This window comes from Camelus dromedarius, chromosome 12 (genome assembly GCF_036321535.1).
Source record: "Camelus dromedarius isolate mCamDro1 chromosome 12, mCamDro1.pat, whole genome shotgun sequence".
Taxonomy (NCBI): domain Eukaryota; kingdom Metazoa; phylum Chordata; class Mammalia; order Artiodactyla; family Camelidae; genus Camelus; species Camelus dromedarius.
The window spans coordinates 67,583,477-67,605,520 of NC_087447.1; the positions used below are offsets into that span (position 1 = coordinate 67,583,477).

The window sequence follows — 22,044 nt, forward strand, 5'->3', positions numbered from 1 at the left end:
ACAGATTCAAATGTTGATGTGCGGTCTTGAATGGCTTTTTTAGAGAAAAGAATGGATCGACAGTGCCACAGCTCTACTCTTCTATTGACTGATGAAAGTCAAATGACTATGACAGAGGAGAACCCAGATTTCTTTTCCACAAACACAAAGAGTGAGGACTCAAAGCAGCTATATCAAAAGATGAGTTTGCTTATAATTACCTGAGAGTTCAAAGAACCAGTTACAAAGACCTCAGAAAGAAAGATAGACTAAAAGAGAATTAGGAGTAGGATTGGGCTACATAAGAGAGTTCAGATTTAATGATGATGGTTTTGACCAGTAAGATAATTGGAATAGCTGTACACAAATAACTGTAATGTAAGACAGAACATAATGAGTCTCATAAGAAATAAAATGCCACAGGAATCCAGAAGTAGCGGACAAGATTTCTTGCTGAAGGAATCACAGAAATTTTCTGGGTTTGGTCAATTACCGAAAAGGGGGCTGTTTTCCCCTCCTCTTCCTCATTCTCTTCTTCTTCTATTGATGAGATACAATTTGAAATGAAGCTTATTGATAAACTCAGTTTTAGTGTTCCTGGGATGATATGAATGTATTTTTAGATAAGGATCAACAGCATTTTAGATAAGGACCAACAGTGTGAAGGCTCAACATCAGTTAGGGATGAATTATACTTTGAAAACAGCAAGCATTTCTGTTACATAAAATATTGGATGCATGAGGAAAAGAGTGAGAGTAAAGTTGTAAAGATAATTTAGGACTAGAACATCATGAGCATCAGGGTAGTCTGTGAGTGGAAAACTACGAAACGTAGACATAAATAAAGAGAAAGGATTCACGACATGCTTTTCAGCAGCTGCAGTCAACTCTGTTGCAGTAATCTCTCCTCCTCCTAGCTCAGTCTTCCTCATCTACAGAAGGTGTTATATTCTGTCTTGGTGACATCTGTATTTACATCAGCGTCCTTTTCGGTGTCCTGACCCCTTGGTGTCTTGACCTGCTTGCTTCCCATGAACTTGTACTCCATCCCATCTTAGCCTCTCAGTACAAAGGTAAATAGCCTGAATTTTGCCATCACCAATCATTCTGCCTTCATCAAAATCTCAGTATGAAGTAAACAGCTCTCTGCCCACAACCTCCTTTCTGTCCAAATGATTCTGTTTCGCACTTTCTACTCAAGCACTTCTTCAACCCCTCAGGCTTTCCAGTCCTTTGATTAATCCACTGTCTCACTGTCATCACGTCCTCATGGCCTCCAGTGCCTTCCCTCTCTAGTTCAGATTACAGTCACCTATTATAAACATTCTTCTCTGTAAACTCCTAACTCTGTATCTCCCCGATCTATCATATTCTACTTACTTGGCCGATGTCTAATCCCAAACTCACATTTTGTTCCATTGACTTTGTGGTTCTATCTATGCAGCAGATTGTGGGTATAAAAATACAGAGATAACTTTGAGCACAGGTTTTGCCTTAAATTTATGATGTTATGCATTTTTCCAATAGTAAATATAACATGTATTACCTGTGTCTGTATCCATTTAGGCTACCTTACCTCTTCTTATGATTGATGAACTGTTCCTGGCAGTTCTGTGCCCTGGATCCCATGCCCTCTTAACCTAATGCAAGGAGATCCCTTCTTCAGTTATCCCCTCTCTCTCATAAGCATCACTTGTGTCGTCCATACTGAATCATTCTCAGCAGTAAACATATTGGAGTATTTACTGTCTTAAAAGCAACGCTTTCTTGATTCAACACCCCCTCCGGTTTTCTTTGCTCAACTTTATAGCAAGACTTCTTCCAAGATCTGTACAAACTCTATCTCAAATATCTCTTCTATTTTCCCTTGTATCTAGTCCTATGGGGCTTTAATGACCGCCACTCATTTCACCAAGGATTTTCACGATTGCCAAAGCCAATGAGCTGAATGAAAGGGAATCCAAATTAAAGCAGTGACAATCAGAATGGACAGAAAGGGATGGATGGGAAAGAAGTCATAAAACCCAATTAACAGAACGTGGCAATTGATTGATTATGGAGAAGTTGAGATGTTTTACTGGCTCACAAAATATTTTTTGATCTAATATCATATTGCAATAATTTGAAACTAAATATAGATTTTGTAATTCAAGATTTGAACATTACATTCAAGTTTCCTCAAAATCAAGAAAAAACGGAAGCATTGAAATACTTAAAAATAAAATATTCTCAGCTTTGATGTCATCAGTCACACATCTTCCACATAGTTGACGACAAGTAGATTAATTAGTTCAGTTATCAGATTTGTTTTAGCCCTGACTTTGTATCAGGCAGGGGTTGAAGATACAAAATTAACAAAACAGTGTAGTCCCAGCCCTGAGTTGGGTGGGGAGGGCCAAGGGGTAGAGAGTAAGGAAGGACTTTATTGAGAAAGTAATATTTAAGTAAACTTAGTTGTCTGCAAAATTGGAAGTGACTAAATGAATTCTGCTTTGCAAACAGCAGGAACTCTTCCTGGGGAGCAACATAGAATAATGAGGTTAAGTTGGCTTCAGAATGAATATAGTACTAAATTTGAACCCTTTACCTGACGTTTAATAGCTCCGAGATATTGAGCAAGTTACTTTAATGTATTCAATACTCAGTTTTTTCTGATTTAAAATGAGATAATCGTATCTACCTTGTTGTGCTTGAAAGATTTAAATGACAATTTAGTTGCATGCACTTAACACAGCATCCGGCTTATAGCAGGCGTTCCGCCAATGTTTATTCTCTCTCTCTCTATCTAGAGTCTTTAACTCACATAAAGCCCTGTGATGAGGCTGTGATGATGGACATTCCTCCTTCTGGAAATATGTATCTTTTGAACCATATCATCCATAGAGTCTTTGAAATCAGTAAGCGTTTATGAAATAAAATATGTGGTGAATTGTTTACAGAGCAAATCAGAGCCTGGTATGTTTAGCATCTCCAACGTGAGTGCTGACAGAGGGAGCGCTGGCGCTCTCAGCAACACGACTGAAGTGAGAAAACAATCTGTGCAGATGAAAGCTTAAAAATAAACTTTTAACAATAGTTTAAAACAACCCTTTTGTCACATCTTTCTCCCAGAGTCATGCAGCTGATCAGCTGAGCCGGCAGAACTAATCCCCCCCAGGGTATTTTGAGTCCCTAGGCTTCTTGGTGATTACTGTATGAGTAGGTAGACAGCTATGGGTAGGAAACTTTCTGAAAGGGACAAGCTTTCTAAAGAGTATTAAAAATTTAGATATAAAAGGCAGCGTGGGTGAGCGTTATAGGAAGTTGCAAGGAAGAGAAGTACACTCAAGTGAACTTAAATGGGAGACTTTGATTTTCAGGAAACATTCAATGATAAGAGAAAGGAGATAGTAGAGACCCAAGGTCAGGGTCTGTAATATGGCTTGACTCGGGAATGTGACTGGAAAGGAGCTGAATCTAGATAATTTTAGGAATCTTAGCAAGAGGAGTGTATGACAGTCTCCTTTCTCTCTTCCCCCTGGAAGTGATGCAGCTGTTAGACTCAGTGTTTCTACTCTCCATTGGCCTAGTTTTACCCTCCAGTTTGAGTGTGTCCCCCCTGCCTTCTAGATGGTGTGTGTGTAGAAACTGCTTCCTCCTAACTGAAGTTTGCCTTGTCTCCCCTTTGTCTTATTTTTATCTCACTGCACACTTTTAGTTTCTTGTAGAAAGGACTGGAGCTACAACAATTTAGGATTAATGTGTTTAATGCAGTGAGGAAAAGCCATCATACGTCTGAGGCATTTTACTTTCTTTTTTTAATGGTAGATTCTGGTAGAAATATTCAAATGAATTGTATAGAAATACAGTTTTTAATTAAATCACAATTGAAAAGAACCAACTCTAATTAAGATAGAAGATTTCCACAGAATTGTTTAGAGATCTTCAAAGCATTTAATTATTGGATTGAGCATTAATCTGCCATTTGGAACCATTGTATTTTTATTTTTAATTTTCTTTTGAGTCAGTGTAGTTCTTTACCCATTATTACTGGGTCTAGTTAAAGGAAGGTTGACTTTCAAAGAAGGGTCCTTGGCTGTAGAAATGAGGACCCTAGTTTATTCAATAGCTGATTTGTTATTTCACTTACAGAGGTCTTGGTAATATCTCATAAAAATCAAAGCACTGAAAATTAGCAGGTATCAAATTTTTCACTCTCTTTTTTAGTGTTCAAAAGACAAACACATAGACACACAGACACACAGACGCACTTCACAAAGTCATAGAAAACTTGAGCAAAAAAAAATTAACCATAAGTTTTAATAATGGATTTATCATAAAGCCATATATACATATATGTATGTATGTATTTGGCATGTAGGTATATTTACAGAGAAGTTTTTGTAGCTTTATTTGTGAGTAGAAATTCATAAAAATAAGAAAAATACTTTTTTGAAAAAGGAAAACCTTTTCAACATACTTCTTGTTCAAAGTAACCAAATTTTTCAAGTTTTCTCTTTCTAGTCTATTATTTTAATGCTAGGGAGCTTACATGTTTTTTCAGAAAAATATGTATATAGTTGATTTCTTTAGACTTTACTTTTATAAGTTCTTTTCCAAGTTACTGATGCACAGAGAATGAGCTCTCAGATGGTGGTGGGAGAGATGGACAGACTTCCCTAAATCACTGTGGCACAGACAGCAGAGCAAAATGTTGTAAAATGTAGTAATCAGAGGAAATCAGTTACAGTGTGAGGGAACCTTTTAATCGATTTATTCTTGGTGGTTGGGAAGGGAAAAAAATCTATGCCTGATTTTTTTCTCTGATTCTATTTCTCTGATTTTCAGAACATATATAATAGTGAAGAAAGACATATTCTCCCAATAATAACCTCTCTGGTTCTTCTCAGTCTCCTTAGATAAATAGTGCTTGTACTGGGGCATGTATTTGAAGATAGCACAAGTCATTTATTTCCTTTTGTCAAGAGAGCCTTCAATCCTTTTGTTTATATAACAATGAGTCACCTCCAGAAACTATGATTCAGGGTGATACACACTTTTTGAGGTGAGAAAACAATATGTTATCTATCTATCTAGGCTTGTGAAATTGTTACTGAGGGGCTCATCGGGGAATTGAAAAGAAGCCATCTGGACACTTTCTTAAGTGATTAAAATTTTCACAGGTTATAACTTTTAACTTATTTGAATACAGTAAGTAAAAACGATCTGTCTATGTGCAACATTTATTCCCTAACACACCAGTGGTAGACTTCTAAACCCACAATAACAGATAGAATTCTCATTATACCTGAGAAAACAGATCCACAGAGGTTCTGTCATTGCCTCAATGTTTCAGCAGAGCCAGAGATGGAGTTGGGATTTGCATCATTTATCTACGAATCACAGGTTGATATTTGATATGTCTTGAAGGCATGAGTATAGTTTTGTGACATAGCACAGTATCTGGTAGGCATAATGGGAACTATTTAGTCATTTCCTTCCTCCCCTCACTCATTTTTATCATCATTCTTATCATCGTCATCATCACCATCATCATTATTATTTCTCGTTACTACTTATTTGGGCTTTCATTTCTTTATCAGGAGACTTACGTAGCACAATAACTATATATTTATATTCAGATTCCTAAAGACAGTAAAAAAAAATTACAAGTGAAGCAACAATTGAAATTCAAGTACTATCAAGCAAAATAATGTAAGGAACTCTAATATCACAAATATTTCTGGTGAGATAAAAGAAAATCCCCAAGACATTTTACTGAGTAATTTCAACACATTTAAATTTACAAACCATATAATGTGAAAACTACAGTTTAGTTCATAGGGCCTTCATTTTGATGCATATCCTACGTGAATCTTCATTATGCTTGCCGTATTCAATTTACCAATAAGTAATAACTGATTATAATGAGTATGTATAATGTTAACTCCACGTGCTATATCTAAATAAAATCAGGTGCCTATTGATTGTTGAAGCTATTTTTCCAGCAGCATGTGCAAGTAAATTTATAAACCCACTGATGAAGTGTCTTAATAGATAAATAATAAAATATAACATTTGTAGATATTATTTATCATCTAGCTCCTATTTATATTTGAAATTTCTCTTTGACTGCTTCTTCATACTCAATGCAGCAAAATTGAATCTTCTGCTAAGATTCCAGACAGAATCTCAAGCCCCTGTGTTTGCTAACTGTCTCTTCCATATGAGTCACTAAACCTCCACCAGCACATCTTCAAATCCAGTCCCACTGTCACAATCCACTTAAGGCAGTTCCCTCATTTTTTCTCAGTTTTCCTAGTCAATAACCTTTCCTTTCTCTCAGCTTCCATAGTACTTTATCTGTGCTTTTCTAATTTCATTTATCCTCTTTTACTTGGATAGATACAGATATTAGAATTAATATTCTCTACTAAAAGGTTCAATGGTTTAAAATAGAACAAATGTCATATATTGATTTGTCTTGGCCCTACCCCACCACCACTCCTTCTTGTCCTTTGCCTAATCTGGAGAGTGCTAGACCCAGAATCCAGAAGAGCTATGGAGTAGAACCTGACATAGGGTCACCGCTGGTTACGCTGAGCCCGGCGAGGTATCACTCAGAACTGTCTCTGGCTGCAACTGAGAAACCGAACTTGAAATAACAAACAAATAGGAAATTCATTTCATTTAACTGAGAGAAGTTCAAGAAACTAAATCCCACGTGGAACCAACATTCTGCCTGTACTTTTTTCATCTCTATCTGCATTGGCTTAATTCTATCTAAATTGGCTTAACTCTTTTCAATGGCAGATTATCTCCTTCCACTAGTGGAAGCACCAGTGGCTCTCAGATTTGCAGGCTCTTTTTTTTTTTTCTTTTTTTGCCACAAGGGAGGAACTGAGACTTAGACTCCTGGTACCTAGTTCAAAAGTGCCAACCTCAGCTGCCCATCCATGAATCATACAACGTGTCTACGGCAATGAGGTAATCTAATTAGCCAAGTTGGGATCAGATGCCCATAACAAGTTAATAACCACAGCGGAGCCTATAGGAAGATAGTGGGTACCATTCAACTCTCATGGTTAAGAAGATGGAAGAAGTTTTTCCCCCAAAAAGCACCGATTTGCAGATACTAACTACTATATATAAAATAGATAAACAAAAGTTTATACTGTATAACACAGGAAACTATAGTCCATATCTTGTAGCAACCTATAATGAAAAAGAATATGAAAACAAATTTATGTATGCATATGTATGACTAAACTATTATGCTGGACACCAGAAATTGACACAACATTGTAAACTGATTATATGTCAATGAAAAAAAATTTTAAAAGCACTGGGAAGATAGCTGCTATTGTTAGAAGACAAGAAACAGTTTTTGAGTAAAACTGGCAGATACTGAAGACAAAAATGTAAATGTTCTTATATGAACATAAGAAAATGACCAGCCAAACGTTTTTAACTCATTAGCTAAACCAAGTTTTTAAGGTTTATTGGACATGAATTCTTGACCCTAGATGTGAGTATTACTATGAGTGTCAGATGGAAATGTCATTTGAAGTATTTAACAACTGCTATCACTTAGATGCTGACTAATCAGAATTGATCTCTAGACAGTCAGAATAAAACCCAGTTTTGATGTGTGTACCAGTACATAAAAGTTAAATATAATTTGCTTTACTGTTAAGGCAAGCCATCCTAACAATCATCAGTGAGAAGTAACATGATAAATGTCAGACCAGGGTATGTCCCGCTTTGAATATCTTTAATGTACGTAAAGTCACCTAAAGAAACAATTCAGATATACAGTGTGTAGCCCCATTTTCAAAGATTACATATCACCGGTCTTGGAGTTGAACCCTGTACCCTGAAAGTTTAGTAAGTTATCCAGATAATGCGGAGATCATTGGCTCTGTGTTCTGCAATGCACTGGGAGAAACACTGCTCTAAGTTGCATTCCACTTAGGGAAAAACACCCTAGCTCTTTGTAAGTAATTGAAATAAATAAGAAAATCAACAGCCATGAACACTTAGGAGAGGGGAGTAACGTGCTCTCAGCTGGAAGACTTCTGTTTATTAGGATTTAGAGTAATTTGAGGTCATCTTCTACTGGCATGTAATCCCAAAGTAGGGCAGTCAACTAAGCCAGAAGGTTCAGGTGTGCGGAAGGAGATGAAGACACAATGCAGTGTCTCTTGAACATACTTAGCTTAATATCAGGAGCTATCAAAAAATAAAGGAGCTGCCTTGACTGAAGAGATAAGCCTATTTTAATCTCTAACTATGTGTCTTACAGGACTGTTTCCCTTTCCTTTCATCATCAAACTCTACTTTACAAAAGAAATTATAAGCATAACTGCATGTGACTTGAGATGTTAAAAATTACAAATGAAATAAACCAGATTTCCATGGCAAACCATTAATGATTGATGTACTACATGTGATATGCCTGGACTCTAATACTCTGTGATTGAAGTTCCTCAAAAGAGTGATGTCAAGGAATTGCTAATTATCAGAGAAATGCAAATCAAAACTACAGTGAGGTATAACCTCACATCAGTAAAAGAATGGCCATCATTCAAAAGTCCACAAATGGTAAATGCTGGAGAGGCTGTGAAAAAAAGAGAACCCTCCTACGCTGATGATAGGAATGCAGTTTGGTGCAACCATTATGGAAAACAGTATGGAGATGCCTCCAAAGACTGAAAATAGACTTATCATATGATCCAGCAATCCCACTCCTGGGTATATATCCAGAGGGAAATTTAAGTCAAAAAAATACATTCACCCCAATGTTCATAGCAATAGTATTTACAATAGCCAAGACAGGGAAATAACCAAATGCCCACTGACAGATGACTGGATAAAGAAGCTGTGGTATATTTATACAACTGAATACTACTCGGCCATAAAAAATAATAAAATAATGCCATTTGCAGCAACATGGATTGACCTGGAGATTGCCATTGTAAGTAAAGTAAGCCAGAAAGAGAAAAAAATACTGTATGATATCACTTATATGTAGAATCTTAAAAAAAAAAGACAAATGAACATACTTACAAAAGAGAAACAGACTCAAAGACATAGAAAACAAACTTATGGTTACCAGTGGGGGAAGGGGGGGAAGGGATAAATTGGGAGTTAGAGATTTGCAGATACTAACTAATATACATAAAATAGATAAACAACAAGTTTATACTGTATAGCACAGGGAACTATATTCAATATCTTACAGTAACCTATAATAAAAAAGAATATGAGTATGAAATTATGTATATATATATGTATGACTGAAGCATTGTGCTGTACACCAGAAATTGACACAACATTGTAAACTGACTAGACTTCAAAAAAATAAATGAAGGAAGGAATAGATAAATAAATTACTATTCTCACAATCCCCTCAAATGCACACAGTACGTTTGATATACCTCATTCAGGGCATCATCGCCTCCTATTTTAGATTACAATTATTTTCATTTAATTGGAAGCTCTTCTCCCATCCTTGAGTAAATGTTTCTTTTTTGAAGAATATGTTTGTTGAGTACTTGAGAGAACTGTCCATGGCTGGTATATCTTTGTCACTCCCACAATGGCCTGGCAAAATGCTTGCATATTATAGATATTCAATACATATATGTTGACTTAATAAATAAGTATTCGTTTATTTGACAATGACAAAGAAAGTTCTAAGACCTCTAGCTATTTAAAAAAATCAACGCAATTATTTACCATGGGACAGACAGGTTCATAGTTATTTCTCTCCTCTGGAATGTAATCGGTAGCTAAACTACTAGTGTTGATTAACTTTCAGTGGTATTGAACATCCATGCAATCCAATCCTTAAGGGAAGATCAGGATTTCATCCTAATGATTGAGTCCAAGTGTATGTCTTACTTCAATGCATCAGAAATTTAGCAGTCATCAAATAAACATTAATAACACAGTGCTTTTCAATGTAACAACTCCAGGATGGAAAGAAATAGTGATGGTCATTTTATGTTTAAAGACTATTTTCTATTTCCCAGGTGTGATGGGAGAATATGAGCCGAAAATTGAGGTCCATTTTCCTCTCACGGTTACAGCTGCTAAGGGAGCAACTGTTAAGATGGAGTGCTTTGCACTTGGCAAGTAAGTACATATTCTTCTATAATTAGACACAATTGTTTATGAAGATGTGGTGTTTTATTTTTGGATCACTTATTTTACTAGGATTTATTTTCCTTGAATGAAACCTTGAGGCTTCTTGGTGGCTATTCATTTTTTAAAAGAAGGGCAAATGGGAATTGACAGAGTAATCAGTTATAACTATCTTTCTAGTCACGTCTATGAACAATAATGTATGTAGGTTTGCTATTTTGACATAAAGGAACAATTCCTTAAATAAAAAACAGCTTTACATCTCTTAGCTTACTTGTCTTAAAATTTCAATATCATTTAAAAATTTTATTCAGCAATGATGTAAATAAAAAGAGAAAAAGGTGCTATTCTCTCCTAAATTCTGATAAGATATGAGAGTATAAAAATCATAAAGATAATAGTTATAGTGAGCCAATTGATTACTTCAGTATCTCTGATGATAATGATAACATGGTAACACCAGCTGTCAATATATACAACACGTAATCGTTCCCCAAATCAGAAAGATGATTTAGTTCACACGTGAGTGCCTACTATGCTTAATGATTCTATTTCTGAAGGTTTAAATCTCACGATATATAATCACTTGTCAATTATGTTTACAATATGAGTATTCGGCATAGAAACAAGAGTGAGATTTTGATTATATTTGATTAGAGTATTATGATTTATTTTCAACAGAGTGTTGTTTTCTTTTTTTAGGGTGATAAGACCTCAGAATCCTTTCTAGACTCTATAATTATAATTTGCATAAATGCATCTCTAACACAGTTACTAATCATTCAACTTCAGTCGTGAGCTCATCCCCCAGCATAACTATAAAGTACTTGGAGATAAAACATGTTCTATAAAGGTGTTTAAAGTAGGTTTAGCTTATGGGTCAAAAAATATTAGTAAGTATAAAAAAAATTCAGCTAGTAAGGAGGGGTTTAGGGCACAACAATGGTAAACACCATGCTTTCTACTGATATTAAGATTGCTTGAAATAACATATTGCAATTCTATTTAAATCTAAGTAGGAGCAGGATCATAATAGACTGAAAACAAAATAAACAGCTGTGTGGTCCATCAGAAGTGTTGGGTGGTCCAGCAAAAGGTGCCTATAAGTAGAAATATATTTCAGGAACTTAAAATTCATCCAGGAGTCATTTGGCAGATGTCTAAGGAAGATTTCTAAACCCAAACATATTAGCTAAGTGCTCAAGATTAAGTAATATCTTAAAAGTCATGGTTTTCACCATTTACTCATGTTGTGGTGTCACATATGCCTGAAAAGGTCCCAGGTAAACAGCTCAATTCTGATAAATACAAAAATAATTATTTTGCCTTGATGTCAAAGGTTTTAGTATATCCTATAGTTAAATAATTCTTAAATGTCAGAATTTGCACTAAAGCCACAAACAGAAGGAGGTCATCTTATAAAACAAATTAGAGAACTAGACTTATGGAGAAAAAAACAATACAGGATATTTCCCCAGGCAGGCTTATTTAATAAGTTTGATGTGTTTGCTTTTGGAAGTCTTGTAATATGCTTAGTAAATTGATCCCTAAAGTCTCTTTCATTTTAGGTAAGACCTAACTGCCAAATTAAGTTATTTTAATACTTTATTTTCTTCAATTTCTTCACTCCTTCTTTGCTACTCCCTCTCTGCCCCCCAATAAGTGAATGAATGAATGAATGAATGAATAAGTAAGTAAGTAAGTAAGTAAGTAAGTAAATAAATAAATAAATAAATAAATAAATAAATAAATAAATAAATAAATAAAATAAGGCACAAAGCTGTCAAGAAGGTCTATGTTGCCCATTTAATACTTTTTTATGTGAAGTGTCACATTATGGGGGAAAAAAAAAACATGATATGAAAATATGTATCTCTACCTGAAGAGTAACCTTCCATCTGATGAAAGTAAAGATCAAAGAAATAACATCCTTACACGTGTCAATTCCTTTACAGCACATTATCATGTACAATAGATCATCACTGCATCCCAACATGATCACAGCAGCTTCACATTAATACCTGAGCATCTGCTTCGATCCCACAGCTCACCTGAGCTGCTTCCCACTTTAACAAGTACACGATTCTCTGGTCGACCTTTGTCTGTCCAAGAACTTCAGTATCTGTATCAATCAGGACCTTGCCACTCAAGCTGATTTGTTCTGTCTGTCTGTCCACAGAGAGTGTGTTAACCACGTAGTCCTTGTAGAATATTATAACCAGATTCTGACACAGAGCATATCAAGCTCTTTTCTGTCTTATGGCCTTTGCAACTGGACCTCCATCGGGACCACCCTTCCTGCTCTTCCCATACTGGCTCCCACTTATCCTCTGGCCTCCACTTAAATATCACCTGCTGAAGAGGTCATCTGTCATACTTTGTCTAACTTTGTCACACCCATTACTCTCTATCTAAATACTTGTGTTTTCTTTTTTTCTTCATAACCCTTAATACATTTTAAATTACTTACATGAGTGTTTCTCTGCTTAAAAAAAAAATATTTCTATCAGTCAGGAATCCAGCCAGAAAGAGGACCCAACCCTCATGGCTCAGAAGAGTTTAGTAAAGGCACAAGCTGAAGATCTCTGAGCAGAGTTAAGAAAACCAAGAAAAGAAACTGAGGTGTCTGTAGACTAGTGACAGCAGAAAGTCATGCTCACCCTTCAGCTGAAATGAATAAGGGGGAGAAGATAGTGTCCCCAGAACCATGGGGAGCTGGAGATACGGTAATTGGCCAGGGGGCCACTCAACAGGAACCGCAGCCTTGAAGAGACACATTAAAAGAACACAGCTGAAGAAAGGGACAGGCAGTTCATATTCTGACCCCTTTAACCTTATGCCCTCTGACCTACTCTGGTGATTCTTATGGTTGAAGGCCACAAGAAGCCGGTTTGCTCGCCCAGAGCAGTTGGCAGTACAGAAAGCAAGGCAGAGAGTCTGGGGGAAGAGGAGGATGACAGGATAACCATCACGTCACCATCATTAGGTTTTCAGCCCCATGAGGTCAGGAGTCATGACTGCAGTCTTCACTCTTCATTTGTATATTCCTAGTGCCTCCCACAGTGCCAGGAGCATAAACAGCACTAAGGAATGAATTAACTCAGAAAATACTGTCTGCTTAATCCAATCAACTCTTTATTACTAACTTTTTTATGTTTAAAGGCTTTTGGCTAACTTGTTTCCTAAACAAATCCACCTACATCCACTCCACACCCCTATCTCTTGTCCTCCCATCTTTACCTATTTAGTCCAAATTCACTCTGTATTCTTGTCCTCACCTTTCCCTGTCTATTCTGTCTCACTCCATCAACCTCTGTCTCTCTTTCTCTCTCTCTTAGATCTACAATTTCTCCTTCTCTTTGGTTTTACTCTCAAAGCTGATTATTATGTCCAAGTCATATTTACTATTTATTGAAAACAATCCTCAAAAGGTCTCTTTGTCCACTGACTCTTAGTGTTTGACTGTCTGTTTGTTTCTTTTGAGAGGTTAAGTGAGGTCAATAGGAGAGATTTAATATATTTAAATACTGAGGCAAAGGACAGAGTGAGAAATACACATCACAGAGAAAGATACTTAATGCAATAATAGGTTGAAGGAAAATCAAGACCATAAACACAAAATTTTGCTGTTTGCACCTTTGCCTCCTCCCAGTCTCACTGGGGCAGTTCAGATTTCCAACTAGAAATCACCATGTTTTATCATTTTATTCACTGAATCAAATGCCTTTCTAAATGCACTTCTTCTCTCAAGGAAAATGATTTATTCATTAATGCCAAGGAGCCATTAAACAAGAGGCGGACTTTGAGTAGCTCGTCTCGAAAATGAAAATTGGCTAAAGTATCTTGAAAGAACCTAGAACTGAATACAAGTCTTGAGATTTCGAGAATCAAACATGTGTCAGGAAGGGACCTAGCTTCTAGGAATTTTCAGAGTCCCTGTTCTCATAGAGATGCCATTCCACCTCCATGAACTTAACTGGATCCAGCAGCGCATGCCCTGACCCAGGTGCCCTCCCACGGTCAGTCTGTAGCTCTGGAGAGATTACTGAGAGGAAACAACAGTAAGAGCAGAGTCTCTTCCTCCTGGATTTTCTGTGACATGATCTCATGAAACTTCGATAGGCCAAAGTGGGAAACGTATTTGACTGTTGAAGACTTCTTCTTTCAAAGCATGTCAGAATGCTGTTCCACTGATCACAACTTTATTTTTACTCCTCTTGAAAAGTACATTTACCTCCATATAACTTGTCCCTAAGAATTTTCAGTTCTTGTAACTTAGAGGATGTAAATTAACGCAGCCCAAGTTTCACAGATAAACACCCACATAGAAAGACACACACACACACACACACACACATAGATACTTTTTCTATATTCTTAAAGGAAAATAGCAGAAGGCAAATGATTTGAGGTTTCTGAATTTTACTATCTCTTAATATCACACAAGTTCACCAACCTGCCTAATTTGAAGTTAAGTAAAAAGTCAACAGGAAAGCTATAAACTGCACATTTTCTCCCAAAGAAATTCTACTTAAATCTGAATTTAGAAAAAAATCAAATGGTTTCTCTATAGGCCGCAGCAGCAGAAGGCAGCAGGAGTGTGCTGGTTACACTCCTAGAAATTTCTCTGCAAATGGAATTACACAACACCGAGTACAGAGAGAATGCACGGGGTGACTGGGACACGCTATGCTTCGTGTCGGTCAATTCCGCAAAGCTACTGTTTCCCCAGAAAAATGGGAACTGCTTAAAGAGGCACCATAGGGAAACAACGGTGTGTAAAAGCTTGGGAAATACAGCAAAGTGTAAAAAAAGGGAGGTGGATTAATTACTTTGGAAAGAAAAAGCTGTTTTAGACATATGGAAGGTTATTATCAAGAGATCGCTCACAAGCTGTTCTCCATTTTCAACCAAGTAGGGGAAGGGGCGGAATTCCACCAGTGGAGATTAAACTGGTGGAATTAGATTGGGTATAGTGTAGAAGTTCTTAACAAAAAAAAGTTGCTAGAGGGAAAATGGGTTATCAGCCGAGGCAGAAGAAGCTCTTTCCCCACACAGCTGTAAGGACATAATAATATCCGTTTGTCTTCTGATAATTTAGACGTAATGTTTCCTGAAAGGAGAGAAATGGTCTGGGTCAGGGTTGAAGATGAGTGTGTTAAACATTCTCTTTTGCTGACCGTTCATCCACCCACTGGGGCTGGATATTAGGTGTCAAAGGCTAGAGTCAAGCAGACTTAATTAGCTGCCTTTTGGCAACTACATTATTACATAACATTCTAACATGCTTGGTTGGTGGCATATGCAGGAAATAGAAATGAAGAGTGTTGCCTTTTCTCGCTCAGCATTCAGCCCAGTGACTTTAGTTGGGGAGAAGAGGTGTCTTGGATATTTCCCAGGTCGGCTTTTAAACACTGGGCACAGTACTCTGGAAGGGAAATGAGAGATCAGAGGTCAAAGGACAGTGCAGGCAAGGACTCTCTTAAGACCCTAATAATATTTCAGTTGAATGATTCTCTCTTAATGTGGCACATAATTGACAGCTGGTGATATTTTCAACTGGTTGTGCTCAGTGTTTCAGTCTAGTCTACATGCATTGTAAATAAGATCACACAGAATAAAATCAGAACTTTCAAGTTTGGAGAGTCAGTAACTGCAGGAAGTAGCTACCATCACTAGGGCTGAGGGGAAAAAAAAAGGAGGAGTTGGAATAATTAAAAATTAGAAATTCGTAGGTACCCCTCTGCGACCCACACCTCCAAGAAGCATGCACTGACTGGCTGGTGGGGTTTTCTGAGGTGAGATGTGATGCAGCTTGAGCTACAAGTATTGGAAAAACTCAAACTACAATCCTTTGCTGCTTTGGGAAGAATGCTGAGATGCATTCACAGGGATCTCAAGCAGACGGACAGCGGCAAGGCAAAGCCCGTGTCCCCTCTCCCTCCTCCAGCCTTGCAGCCTCCTTCCAGCACCCACTCTCCGCAGTGTAGAAACCCGGTTTTCAGGGTCCCAGCCCTTCCATCACAAAGCAGAGGAAGAAGGGTGAAGCTAGGAGAGGATCATTTAATAACTAGTACAAGTGCCGCTTTACATTTTCAGACTCATCTTTTTTTTTAATTTTGTTGTTTAATTGAAGCATAATCAGTTTACAATGTGTCAGTTTCTGGTGTACAGCATAATGCTTCAGTCATACATATACAGACATATATTCCTTTTCATATTCTTTTTCATTATAGGTTACTGCAAGATATTGAATATAGTTCCCTGTGCTTACAGTAGAAATTGGTTGTATTCAAAATCATCTTTTAATCAGCCATGTATATTCCTTCCTGTACCTTATCCCCATTCAATTTCCTGTTTCCGTGGTCCTGCAGTTCAGTCTAAAATATCTTGCCCTCACAATCCTGTTCAGTCTTCAAGGTTTAGGTCAAATGCCACTGCTCTGTTAAATCCAGCCTGCTTTACTTGAGATCCAGTGTCTTTTTTTTTGAACCATATGAGCATCCACATTTCACATTAGCCTGCCCCCTGGGCCAGCTGAGGTATCTGTCTACTGTGCTAGATTTGTGGATTCTTTTATGCAGCAAGCGTTGAATATGTTTACTGAATTGAATTCAGGTATGAGAACTGTGGTCAGTCATTTGTAACAGGAGGTACATTATTGCCTTGGTTTGGTCAGACGGAAGTCTCCGGATGCCTTTCACATGTCTTGGCCCTGAAAATTCAGACTACATTGCATTAGCTACAGTTTTCTGGCAGGTTTCATTTCGCCATAAGACCTTTTGTCGACCCCAGAAAGATCACTAGATATGTCACAGCCACCAACAACAAAGAGGTAAAATTTGGTCACTGATGCTTAAATGACCCTTGACGCAAGGGCAAACTTGGGGTTATTCTGTAATAAAAAAGCCATATGCTATCAAGCAACATCGGTTTATCTACTATGACAATCCTGCAAGCTAATAGTGTTACAGGCAGATTTTTTTCCTTTACTTTGCATGTTCCTTATCTTGCTTTTGCAGCCATTAACACACAATCACATCAGCTGGGCTCAAAAGGCCTTGAACCAGTTACTGTAATAATTATGTGAATGACCTTTCCAGACTCATCTGAAACCTGGTGGTGAGGTGGGAGGGAAGAGCACATTCAATTTCCTGCCCTTTTTAGTTTCTGCTTATCACTCTTTTAGATAGCATTTACAAATCACCTTTGGTTACACTCCGTCAAATGCCGACTTGAGAACTAGGACATTAAATTACTTTTTTCCTCTTTTTATATGTTTATTGCAAATAAGAAAGCACCAATTATTAATTCATAAAGTCATTTTTGCTGTAATTTGTATTTCCTTTTCCTCGGTCCTTAGCCAAACTGTCTCAAATGGCCACTCTTGTGGCCCATTATAACTGTGAGAATGACAAATATTCCTTTGGGACTTCCCACAGTCTGCAGCTGACAAACGTCCCTCAAAGAACCTGCTCTTTAGTTACAGATTGATAATTTATTAATACTGTTTATTTGGAACCACCAGTCACTGAGGGCTGAAGGAATTAAAAATAAATTGGCGTCGTGTGGTGTTGGTCTATCAAACCAAAATAAAATCACTTTATCGTTAGATTGACAGAAGATCTGCAGATAGGAGTTAGTCACTGACTCTAGGAATCAATGAATGTTAGGTGTCACAGGAAAAGTACATTACGGAGTCAGGGAAATCACCTTTGTGAGCTATGAGTGGCTTCAGTATTGTTGAAACCAAGGATGCATCCTCATTTCATTCAAGAGGTGGGTGCTGAAAGAACCTTAAAGATCCTGTTATCAGTTTGTAGATGGGAAACTGAAACTCTGCACCAAGGGTTAGACCAAGCCATGTGGGTATGCTGGCCAGGCTGGTGGTCTGATTCTTCTTCATCTAATGCTCTGTATATTTTCGGCATTCTCTGTAGTGCCAACGATGGAAGGGAATGTTTTATTTACTTATTTACTTTTACACTCAGAGGTGTTATCTATTTCTAGGGACACAGGACCAATATATTATGCACATTTGGAGTCACAGTTAACTGGCATCATATTTCTAACTTTTCCAGAGCTGCCTTAGGACCACTTAATCTGCCTCACCAGAGAAACTGCATACCTGCATGAGGCCTTAAAGCTAGCGCGCTAGAGAGGCTGAACCAGGTCTTCTGATTCTAAAACTAACGATCTTCTTAACTTACCGTACCACTTTTCAGTTGCTAAGAGGACTTCCCATTTTTTATCATGGCAGATATTTTTCTGGATGCATTTTAGCGTCTCAGTGATTAGGAATATTAGTACAGAGGACAAGTCACCAAAGGCATAAAGCAACAGATAATCCCAAAATGACTGAGCTTTTTACTCGGATTAATTTAGACTCATCCCATAGCTTTATTTTGGGTGAATCTCCCTGAAGTTTCATAGATCACTCTTCCACTGATGTTGGTGGAGGGAGCAGACTGGCTGTTAACATTCATAGAGAAGATAGAAGGAATTAGTATAACTCTCAGGAGTTTTTAAATTGTTTCCCACACCCTCCCCGCCCCAAAAAATTCACTGGGTACATAATCTTAATACCTGAGTGAGCCTCTGGTAGAGCAAAAATAGAAGAAATTTTAACCAAAAATTGTCTAAAATTTCAGTGTACTTGAAACTAAGCTTCTACTTAGTCCTGGATGGTTACCATCTCTTACTTAAATTCTAACCACTTCTCTGACATGTGTTCTCCATGTACTAAAAACAGGAATGAATTTTGGCAAATTCTTTATCTAACCTCAGTTTCCTTACTTTGACCTCTTCCAGTCTTGGATTTCTTCAAGTTTTGTGTAATCAATCATCCACAAGTTCCCAAAAAGTATTCTACTAGAAATTTAAATTTTATCCCCAGTGGTTATCTTTCCTTAATGGTGATTTAATATGCATATTACTACTTTAATGTTTATTTAACATCCAAGGTGCTGGACTCTCTTTATTTGAGGTCTCCTTCTGGCTATGTTTGATGGTAGCGTTTAATTTTTAAAGCTGTCACATTACACAAACTCTTAAAAGTGGCATGCTTCTTACTGACTCATTGTACTATGAATAAAGCCTACTTGAAATATGTTTATTCTTGTCATATCAGACTGTTTGAGCTAGATAAAGGAACTTAGAATGTGAAGATGTTTTCATATACAGTTTTTAAGATGATTTGATTCTGAATTGGTAATTTAGATACCAAGCACTGGTAAAATACAGGTATTAGTATTTCATGCATTTAAAAATGTAGCATTTTTTGTTTCAGTAGCTCTGAAAATTTGGATACGTTATGATCAATATGACTCACTAATACAGTGCCTCCCCTGACCCCTCTTTCTCCCTAACTCTAATTGCCAGGTAGCCTTTCTCAAACCCCGGGCGTCATCATTGACCACCCTTGAACCTTCTCCAATCTGTCAGCCATTTAAAACTCCCTCAAGTCCAATTCTTTTCTGTTCTCTCTGTCACAACCATGGTTAAAGGCTATTTCTGTTGAACCAGTTTGGTTCTTTTATGTCTGCTGCAAATAAACCTAGAACTATCCTATAAAAAGAAATCACCACACTGAAGTTCCACCAGCTTTGGGAATTTCTCCAACTGTTGCTGTCCGTCAGTTCCGCTGCATACACTTTATCCGTTCTGTTTCCTACAGTTCCTAGAGCTTTACTCCTGGCTTTCATAACTCCCCATTCCAGGGGTCCAGGCTGGATTCTTAGAACTTCCACTCAAATAAAGCTCCCATCCCACCCTTCATCTACCTACAGAAGGAGTTTTTACTGTCACTGGAGGTGACCACCACAACTGTCATTCAAAGTATAAACTCACATCTTTCACTCTTCCTTCCTTTTTATCTTTATCTGTTTAATCGACATAAATGTCTCTTAAATTCATCCCACTTAGTTGGTGCAAAGTGAGCATTCACTGATTGAATTAAGTCATTTATTAATACAACTGTTATTTATATATGCTCAAAGGGAATCAAGAATAAACTAATATATCAAAGTACTCTCAGCCTGAGAGCGTATATGCATAGGTATTCAGATTGTAAAATGAGAAGCAGAGCGGTTCTGTTAGGCTTCACCTCATAGGATGGCTTTGCCTGGGTGGAGTCTCACGCAGTAGTATCCATCCCTGTCTGTACAAGTGTCAGAAAATACATGGGTTCTAGCATGATTGAGTTGCCCTACCAAAGTCACCCTGATAAATCAGAAAAGTCTATGATCATTTGCTACTAACCAGGACTGGCTGTATATAGGAACAAATAATGCCCTTAGTAGAGATAGGAATAATTATTAAGGTGGTGGCCTCTAAGCACAGGGTTAGAACAAAGAGAATGGACTTCCCTATGCGCTGTAACCACCAAGGTCATTGCAAGCTGATGGATTGCCCTAAGATTAAAAACATCTCTTCTTTGGGTAGTGTTACAGAAAAATAACTTTATTTATTTATTATTATCATCATCATTATCATTATTGTTGTTCATTTCTACTTTTCCAGTATGATTTCTCACTTACAAAAATAATGCAAAGGTTTTACAATACAAAAGCTTTTAGTATTAACCTGCTGACTATGTATGACAATTTCCCAAACACAGTTTCCATTTTATACATTACATATTTAAGTTGGCGGTTTGCTTTAGGTTTTAAGGTGGTGCTTTAGGCTTAACAGTCATATATTAAGAAATAATATTCCAGGGTCTGGTTTCAAAAATATTTTGATGAATACCTAGCGCATCAGTTCTAGTATGTGTCTTATTTTTCGCAGTTCAGGATTTAACCTCAGATTCAGAGGATGCCTCATATCTCTATGTCTCTAGTTTTTTGTCAGTTATTTGATAGAGAAAAAAACCTTTCCCTTATATCTCCGATGCCAGTGACACCCAGGACACTGAAGACCACATACAAAGTTTATTTACTCACACTCACGTTCTTACCAAATGAGTAACCAGAGACGTAATTCCATCTTTGTCTTTGGAATATCTCTTTCAGGGCATCGTAAGACTTGGAAACAGGTGCCATTGGGATGAGGTGGGGAGGGTGAATCACAGGGAAAACGCTGTCAGTTGAATTGTATTTTTCAAAACCATGTCCTGTGTCTTTATCATACAGGCAGCATTACCTAAGCTTTTATTCATCCTTGCAATCATATTTATTATAAAAAATTTACTGTGAAGTTGAAACATCACAACTTCATATTCTTCACTTTTATGTTGCACATATAATAGTGCTTTTAAAATATGCAATTAAATAAAATGTATCTGCTTGCACAATGTATAATCAAAGAGGTTCTGAATTGTCTTCCAGCTCATGCATTATTGCCTTAGATAATTTTTGATTCTCCATTATCTAAGCATTTTCTGTTTCATATGGCAGTGGCGTAGAGGATTTTGTTCTTTTTTGGTTTGATACTTTTTCACTCATTGTCCCTGGCTGTGTGCTTGGTCCTAGATGGTAGAGTCACATGTACATGGTAGCATTTGCTACAGTTAAGCAATTTGCATTGCCTATACCAGTGAAGCATGTAAGTGTGTGTATATATGGATGTGTATGAGAATAAATGGTTAAATCCACAGAAAGAACATCTCAAGAAAAAAAATGTTAAGAAAACTAAGCATCTGCCATCAGATCTTTATTCTTTTTTATTTGCAATGTAACAGCCCCTACCTTCTGTTCTTGTAACTTTTTCTGTTGGTAGCTGTATGGTGCAGAATAGTTTTCATGTCAGATCTCTATAACAATATTTTTTAGTCTGAAGAATAATTTTAACTGATAGCCAATGGATACAAAAATGATACTCAGTGGGGACATGTGTCAGCTGCTGTTTCATCATAGAAAAGCAAATGATAAGTACTTTTGGTCCCTTCTATCTCCTACTTTTCTTTTGGGGATCGAATCAATCTGGTTAGAACTTTTA

The 22,044-nt window shown here is 37.1% G+C and overlaps 1 protein-coding gene across 1 annotated transcript in view; it reads left to right on the forward strand.

The window, feature by feature from the left end:
• Positions 1-22,044, forward strand: part of CNTN5 (contactin 5) — a 1,016,453-nt gene that overhangs the window by 736,933 nt on the left and 257,476 nt on the right. The window contains exon 9 of the mRNA XM_031460619.2: positions 9,996-10,098. Coding sequence (XP_031316479.2) covers positions 9,996-10,098 — 103 coding nt within the window. The remainder of the gene's footprint in view (positions 1-9,995; positions 10,099-22,044) is intronic.